This window comes from Crocodylus porosus, unplaced genomic scaffold, assembly GCF_001723895.1.
Source record: "Crocodylus porosus isolate Cpor-Errol unplaced genomic scaffold, CroPor_comp1, whole genome shotgun sequence".
In the NCBI taxonomy this organism is placed as follows: domain Eukaryota; kingdom Metazoa; phylum Chordata; order Crocodylia; family Crocodylidae; genus Crocodylus; species Crocodylus porosus.
In genome coordinates, this window is record NW_017728918.1 from 81,195,090 (window position 1) to 81,204,260 (window position 9,171).

Here is a 9,171-nt window from a genome sequence, read left to right on the forward strand (position 1 = left end):
CAACTTTTTGCAAATACAGCATATACAGGTAAGTTTAAATGGACTGAATTTATGTGAAATATTTTCAAAGAACAGAGCAAGGGAAACTGTTACAAAATATTTATATACTTAAACAGAATTTAATTGTTGACAAGACAAATTTTACTTACCTTTTTAAATATATATATATATTAATGTCAGGCTTTCAAATAAATTTCATTTGTATGTCATCTATTAAAGGGAATCAAGAGATTTAGGTGAAAACTAAAACATGACGGTTGGGCTTTTAAAAAAAAATCTGGGTTTTTGTATATGCTTGGCATATTTTACATGATATCAAAGAACAAGGATGTTTGGACTTTATGTTAAGAACCAGGCTGACAAAGTTACTTGTGGAAATAGGATCTGTCTATGTATATATTTTATGAAGTAACAAACAATAAAGAATATTTCAGAAGGAAATATTCAGCTGTTGAAAAGTAATATTTCCAATGGTACAAGACCATATTTTCCAAAATAGCCCAGCGCCTTTTTTTCTTTTTCTTTCTTTTTTTTCTTTTCTCCTTTTCTCTCTGTCTCTCTTTTACAGATTATATCTATGTAAAATAACTGTAATTAGCTCTTTATATAGCAGGGATAGGATTTCAGGATATTGGCCATAGGCTGTGCATCCTTTCTTTTCTTGACTATAAGCTGGAATCCTATTCAATGCTGAGAGTGATTGCAAGTTGAAACGTTGGTAACTTACAGAAGAACTGATTGAGTTTCAATGCAGTTCTAAAGGGACAGATATTCATTCTGCGTCATGCCTGTTAGATATCTTGATAGAAACATTAAGTGGTAAATTTTTCAAATTTTTAAGTGCCATAGAAGCCTAAATTGTACTTTGAAAAAGGATTTAGGTATCTGGATTTCATTGGCATCCAGGGGCCAACTGTACTAAGAGATTCTGTCAGATGCTCCAGCAGTCCGTGTTGCAATGCCTAACTTTAAGGTGCCTGGCTACCTAGTGGAATCTGTTGCTTGGGAAGGTATGGGTTAAGAATGAGATCTACAAAAGCCAGCAAGTTGAGTAGAGAGATATCTTTTCTTTTCCATAAGAAAAGATATGGCCTTTAAATTCTGACCTTCTTTGGGATTTAAGGGCCTAACTCAGGGCTATTAGGAGATGTTTTCCTTCACATGGGAAGGAAAGCATTTTCATAGTCCTGAGCTGTATCCTGGATTTAGAGGCATATCTTTGTATTCACTCAGGTAATTGGGAATGTTTAAATCTTTTTTTTTTGCAGAATAACACCATGAACAGAATCAAATATTGTATTATAAAAATGGCTTAAAACCAAAAGAGAAACTCAGTTCATCCCTGCTTTGACCGTGTTTAATTGACAACTGTTCTGTGTACTCTGATTTTGTTATACTGAGATAAATCAGTAATAACCACAGCCAGATCTGCCAAAGGACTTAGGCAATGCAGTGTATTTATAAACCTTTAGGCACCAGGCACTCAGTATTTGGTCCCTGCATAATGTATGGGGACTCATGTACTTCCTAAAGTATTCACAACACACAGTCAGCTAAACTAGCCAGCAGGAAATGCTGAGGGCAGGTTTGGGTCTTATATCTTGCCCTCCCCAAGATATATATTATTGTTTTCTACAAGAATGCATTGGATCCTCTTTGGACTCACAGTCTGAACTCTGTCCTGAAGATAATTGCCTAATCCCTATCAGAGAAATCAGTGGATATTACTTTGTTTCAAAACATGACCAGAGGAATGGCATATACTGCATTCTTTTCAAATGATAGCTTAATAGTTAGAACACTCATTCAAGATGGCTGCGTCTATATGTGCACTTCACTGTGGAACAGACTTAGTTGTGGAGTAAAGCATCACCTTCTACATGTGTGGCAACATTAGGCTGCAGTAAACTAATTAACACCACCATAAGAGAGTACTATCGGGAACAGTACTGTCTTCTGTCAGAGTAATAAACTGCAATTAAATGTTTGTACAGATGCCGACTGTAGATGTAAATTGCACCCAGTCAGTCCAGCCAGCAGGGGGCCAGACTCCTACCTGCTGCCTAGCCTCATGTCTCCACACTTTCAGCACCCTTGTGCCCCAACCAGGCCCTCTACTGCCCTTTGCCACCACCCAGAGCCTGGGGCAGAGCAAGGCAGGAGCTTTCCTGGCATAAACTGCTCTTTTCCAGCTCAGATCACTGCTGTCCTGGGTGCATGTGTAGATGCTGTGCCCAGAAGTAGTTTATTCAAGCTCAAACTGCTCTAGAGTTTACTGCTTTGAATTAATTGCATGTGTAGCTATACCCAATGAGTGTTAGACATAGGTTTATGACCATTGAACCAAACAGAAGAGAGAGAAAGAAAGACAGAGAAGGAATGTCTTGAGTAACTGGAAGAAGAGACATTTATTTTCTGATATTGCATCAGTGATTATTAACCTATTTTACATTTAAAAAGTTATTAGATAAAACATTTAAAAAATAGTCAAGTCAAGGACCTCTCTGGTAGATTAGTAATATATTTAGTTAAGCATTATCTTGTTTTTTCTACTTCCCTCTCACTCTGGCTGGGCTAAGAACTATTTATACCTTCTATGCAAAGTAAAACAGTGTCAACAAGAGGAAGCAGAGAATGTTTCAGCCTTGAATAGCCTACTGGTTAGGTCATTCTGGAATGTAGGAATTTGAATTCCTCATACAAAGGAGAGAACAGAGCCTTGTACATTCTGGCATCTAAGTGGGAATTTTTGTGATTACAATTTCTCACTTAGGCATCTTAAACAGGCACTAAGTTGGACTGGGTGGCTCTATTCCCAAGACCAAATGAAGCATCTGGTTTGGTTGACATACTGGGTAGTTAGTTATTTACAAATAAAATAGGGGGCCAAAGCAAAGGAGAAAATGAACAAAGTGAAAATTTACTCCTGATATGTTGTTAATCTCACAAAAGAAGTCAATGGTTAACAGCAATTCCAGATTCTTTGGCCATGTTTAGGTTGCAAATATACCATGCCCAGCAGTGGCACCCAGTGGAACCCTTTCTTGACAGAAAGAAATACAGCTAAGTCCACATGATGCTGAGGGCAAGCCAACTGGCACTGATTTTCAGCAGTTCTAATAAGCCTGCCCTCAGCACAGTAGGAACACAATTAAAATTATGTCAGTCTTTGTAGTAGAAAACATGGAGCAGCATATTTGGATGGTCCTGCTTTGAGCAGGGGGTTGGACTAGGTGACCTCCTGAGGTCCCTTTCAACCCTACTTTTCTATGATGCTATGTTATTTGGCTACCTTAGGTGTGCAGTGTAGACACGGAGTTATTTTAAAGGGTTTTATGATGCCAGTCTTTGGATTCATAGATGACATGCTTGGATTTAGGGATTAGCAGCCACTGGAAAGGTACAAGGAGGCCAAACATGAAGGCTGCACCCAGATGAGCTTGGATGTGTGGTATGTGGTGCCACGCCCTGCACATACAGGCATTCCTCATGCTGCTACCTTGCAGCACGGGTGAGGTTTGATCCCGGGAGGTCCCTGAGTCAAAAAAACTGCACCTTTCAAATAAATTTCTTTATATGTTATCTATTACAAGGAATCTTGAGATTTAAGTGAAAACTATAAAATAATGTTTTTGGCTTTTGAAAAAAAATAATTCTGGGTTTTTGTATGTATTTGGCATATTTTACATGATATCGAAAAATCGATATTTGGAATTTATATTATGAACCAGGCCAAGGAAGTTACTTGTGGAAATTGGATTTATCTATTCATATGTTTCATAAAGTAACAAACAATATTTAAGAAATATTTCAAAAGGAAGTATTCAGCTGTTAAAAAGTAATATTTCTAATGATACAAGGTCATATTTCCAATATAGCCCAGCCTCTTTTTTTTTCTTTTTCTTTCTTTGAAAGAAAAAATAGAGCCTGGCCTGCAGGAGCCACTTCCCAGCTTCTGGCCAGGCTCCCAGCTACAGGAGTGCCATGGCTGCAGCTCCCCAAATCCCCCAGGACCCCAGGTAAGGCTGCTGGGGCCAGCATAGTTGCTGGCCCTAGCCTTCCCTACTCTACCTGGGGTAACCTGCCTTGTGCCAAAAGGAGCATGGCACAGGCATTCCCCAGGGACAAGTAGCAGTGGCATAAGATGTGCTGCTGCTTCTTTTCCCTGGGGGAACAAATGTCTGCACTCATGTGGACATGGCCAAAGAGTTGGACTATATATCTGGCCTTGAGTAAAGGACAACACATAGCTGAGCTCAGAGAATAATAGTTTTTCTCTCCTGTCCCTTATCTTTTTGAATGGAGCAGCTCACACCTCACCATGTGTCTGGACACCTGGCTGGAATGATGAAGTGTGCAAAGCTAATGCTATTGCCATGTTCTTCACCTCTTTCATGCCCAACTTGTTCACAGTTTGGAATAATGGGCAAACATACTCTCCTCCACTCCCTGCAGATGGGGGCACACTCTGAATAGTGGTGAGCAAAGAAATGAATGCTCTATCCTTTTTTCTTTACACAGCTCTGAAAAACTAGTCTGTATTAAGGACATGTAAGACATATCTTTCTTATAGTTTGCTTTCAGGAGTTTAAGCAACTCAGTTTGAAATAAAATCTAATATTTTGTATGTAAATAATTTTTCATGAAAAGTATTCTTCTGTGGACAACAGCTTTTATGATGATGAAGATTTGAAGCTAAAGAGATGCAAAATAATACATTGGATATTTGTTTTCCACTTAACTTCATGAATAGCTGTTGACCTAAGGCACATTGCATTACCATTGCATTTCCTTTTTAATATTATTTTAAAATAATTTAAGCTAACTTTGTACTAGGTAAATCCATCTAAGAGCTTGAACACAGCAACACAGAATTTATAGAAGTAAAATATATGTAAAGTATACACTGTGGAGACATTCAGGGTTTGCAAGTGCATGTAAATTCAAACTTTAACCTGTAAGGCTAAACTATACTAACAGAGCATCTGTCTGAAATCTCTTTGCATATAATGTGCATCAGCAGACAGTAGTTGGCAGATAAATAATTGTAGAGACAAGGTGAAATTTCCAATGAGCCATCACAGCTTGATAAGTCATTTTAATTATTATGTGATGCATATTTAAAAGACAGCAATTTGTTATGAGCTCCAGGCTGAAATGTGGCAAACTTATAGGGCTGACAAGGCTGTGCCAAAACAGTGAATCTGCTTCTAGGCATTGCAGCTTGATCTTTCTTACAGCTTTTTTTTTTTCCCTTCTTCTTCTTAAATTTCCCCTGTAGAGGTCCTTCTGTAGTGCCATGGTAGAGGAGCTGAGGATGTCTCTGAAGTGTCAGCGTCGGTTAAAACACAAACCACAGGCCCCTGTTATTGTGAAAACAGAAGAAGTCATCAACATGCACACGTTTAACGACAGAAGGTTGCCAGGTAAAGAAACCATGGCATAGAGCTGGGTGGCCAGATACCCCAAGCACAAACTGTCGTCTTTTTTCCAAACAACTTTGCGAGAATGTTTCCTGTGGAAATATGCAACCTGTGCAAAATAAAATGAGTTACCTCATGCCGCTGTGTCTATGAACTAGAGACTCTGATCTAAGCAGTTGCAATGGCCAGACTCGAATCACAAGCATCATGGATCAACCAAGTTATGCGGGGGTTACACTGTTTGTCATGGGTTCCACCATTCTGAATGAATGAATGTTACATGTGAGTTTTGTGGCTGGTTTCAAATGCAGTCTCAGTGAGAAATTACAGGTTCCTTTTGAAGTTCAACGGTTGCCAGGAGGTGGAGAATAAGGCTAACACAGTAATTAACCACTGAAGGACTCTTTTAAAAATTAGTGGAGCAAGAAACAGTATGTTCGTCAGAACTTTCAAGCATCAAAGTGTTGGTAACTGCTGGTCCATATCTAGAGACTGTAACTGCCAGTTGGACAGGCGATATGAGCGTAATGGATGGGAGAAGTTTTAAAGAAAAGAAAATAAGGATCTTGTGAACAGAAAGATGAATATGGGGAGACTCACTTGCTTTTGGGACTGCCTGTGCCACTGAAATAAATAATAATACATGACAGTTAATAAGGCAGTAGTAGTTTTCTTAAATTTACCTGGGTTGGAACTTTGATCTGAGAAAATCATAAGGTTGACCCAAATTTAGATGACATAAAAGTTTTCCTGTGTACAAAGGAATGTATTTTACAACCTTTAGATGTAAGGAATTACATTTTTTCTCTAACTGTGGAATGAAGGAAGGGGGGAAACAAGTGTATTTGGCACATAGAAGGCTTGCATTTTAGCCAGAAAGGCTTTATCCCTGCTACTAATTGAACTCAATGGAGCCTGTGCAATTCTCGCTACTAGTGGAAATGGGATTGGTCACCTAAATGTGGAGAACTTTAAAAGAGGACTGCATTTATGAATACAGTCACAGTGTTAAATGAGCAAAATTCTTGAGCAGTTTTTTCAGAAAAATGTTCAGGTTTATTTGTGGAAATGCAAGATTTCTATGAAAATAGTTTTTGTATGGAAATTTTTGTAATACTTTTTATCAACAAAATAAGAACATGTGTTCCTGTTGGGGGGTGTGATGCCAAGCATGAATGGTAGTGCGTGTGCACCACCAACGTTTGGTGAAAACTATTTTTATCAAGAAAAAGGAATCTTAGAAGAGAAATATTTTCAAGTTAGATAATATAAAAGCTAGGTGCACTACCACCACTGCTTACCATGCTACACCCCTAGTTTCCACTAGGCTGATAACATACTGTAATGAACAATTGTGTGTAAATGGTAAAAGACACAGACCTCTTGACCACATTGTGATAACAGTTGAAGTGCACACAGTTTGCTGTTTGACTCCAATGCACAAAATTAAAAAAAAAGCATTAAAATTATGACAGTTTTAGTTGTTGTTTTGTTTTTGCTGTATGAATTGAGCAATATATGTACAGTACTTTGTGTTAGCACTGGTACTGATGATGATAACACCATAATGCCTGCCCCCACAAACACTTGGTACTAAGCCTATGCCAGTTATTTCACTGAGGCTGCTCACAATAACTAGCACTACACTGCATACTAAGTGTTTGCAGGATCAGGTTGCTACTTATCTAATTTACCCATCCTGCTTCTAAAGGGTTTCAGGACATAACATCAAAATACCTCCCCATGGATGTTAAATCTTGCACCCTAGTTTAATTATTTGTAACCAGAAAATGAGGTGAAATTTGTAGTGATGGGTTATGAAATAACATTATGTCCACAGCCAGTTATTTTTTAATTCAGACAATATTTTATTTGGCTTCCTTTTTTGGAACAGAAATTTAAAATTATAGGGATAAGAAATCAGTCATTAATGAGCAATGAATCTATATAGTCAAGGCACAATGTAATGTTATCATCCAAAGCTATTAATTTATAAAAAGTTCACATTTCCAACAAAAAAGTAGAATATATATTATCAAAACTGTAGAGACTATATTATGCAACTTGGGGGTTTGTGTCTAATACCCAGTTCCCATAAATTTTCATAGACACTGAGCTGGCCATTTTCATTGTGAATAGGGATTAAGAAAGTAAAGTTTTTGCTGTTTGTGAGAATTTCATCTCATTTATGTGATATAATGAACAGATTATCTTTGGCAGGAAAAAAAAAATGATGATAAAATCCCCACATGTTCAGCAAAGGTGCTGAGAAAAAGAAAATCATAGTAATGTAATGAACATTTGAACGTAAGTTCAATTTTTCAGTATATAGGGAAATCTTAACCGTCATACAGGGTAATTGAAACTCCTAATTACGATGGTTTGGAATGAAAAAAATAAACATTGGCTATTGCATTGACTGATGATTTACAATAAAATTTGTAAAGTCATGAAGTTTAATGCTGTATTATATTCAAACTAACCTTTTTTTCCCCTCCATGAAGGGTGTTGAAATAACCAGGAGTTCCATTCTCCCCTTGATGCAAATGGTTAATTTTTAATAGCATAAATGTGAGCTACAGTAAGTATGGATCTTGGTGAAAATTCCCCATATATCATTTGGGGAAAACAACTCTAAGGAATGGGGATCCTAAGATTGAATGCAATGTGGATTAACTGGCATCTCAATGAGAATATACAACCTTCCATGGTAAGAGAAACATGCAAAGTAATTGGTAACTGGAGATTTGTATTTAAATTCAAGAATAGAAATTATTGGCTCAACAGATTTATAATGGGATAATGGCGCTTTTTGAATGTATACACTAACTCCATATGTTATATCTGGCAATGATTCTTGTTGCTTTTTAAAGAATTAAAGCAATTAAACAATAATTACGAACATACACTGTGTCCCCAAAGCAACAGAAAAATGTTGCCAATGGTTATTTGTCCCCACTATGTCAGTAGATCATTTCCCCTTTTATACTGTGGAGACAATTCCCTGTTATGAGGAGAATTTACCCATTTCTAATGACTGCAAAGGGCAATGGCAATAATGTTCCTAGCGCTATTAAAATCAGTGGAGCTACACCAATTTACTCCAGCTAAGCATCTGGCCCATGAAGTTGCAAATTAGTCTTTACTCAGTTCAGCCGTTTTGTGTGGTTTTCCACAATAGCTCAGTTAGTCCATTGATTTCCAGTAACAAGGTTGTGGCTTTTTTCTGGCTCACCTTTAGGCTAAGTACAGACAGCCAAAAAACCTGAGCCAGAATTGATTCAGTCTTTGCAGGCTAGTCAGGGCTGCAGAGATTGAACCAATAAGTGAATGAACAGACATTCACTTTAGATTCAGGAAATGCAGCCACATGTCTGCAGTGGCTCAAGCAAGAAGCCGGCAGGGGGCACTAGAGCATGGCTCACTGCTACGTAGCCATCATGGTCTGTGTGATCACTTCCTCTTCCTGCTGCCCTAGACATCTCTGGGATTTGCAGTCCAGAATCACAGCAGCAGAACTCTGCAGTGTTGCTCATCACTTCCTTTTCCTCTGGGATTTATAGTGTACAGGTACAGCCAGCATTAAGTAAGCAGGGCAGCACAGCACAGCACAGCATAGCTCTGTACTTGGGGAAAGGGAAGTTTAATCACCCTCCCTCACCCCAGAAACCAGCTGGGGTTTGGTGGGGGAGAGGGGAGGCGGGACCCTGAGCTGGCCAGTGAGCCAGCTCTCACTGCTCCAGCTAGG

General features: G+C 38.3%; 1 protein-coding gene across 1 annotated transcript in view; it reads left to right on the top strand.

Annotated features, from left to right (window-relative positions):
- The window catches only part of GRIK2 (glutamate ionotropic receptor kainate type subunit 2), a 654,323-nt gene extending 645,653 nt beyond the window's left edge, over positions 1 to 8,670 (top strand). The window contains exon 16 of the mRNA XM_019537811.1: positions 5,282 to 8,670. Coding sequence (XP_019393356.1) covers positions 5,282 to 5,446 — 165 coding nt within the window. The 3' untranslated portion in view covers positions 5,447 to 8,670. The remainder of the gene's footprint in view (positions 1 to 5,281) is intronic.
- Positions 8,671 to 9,171: the final 501 nt, after the last annotated feature.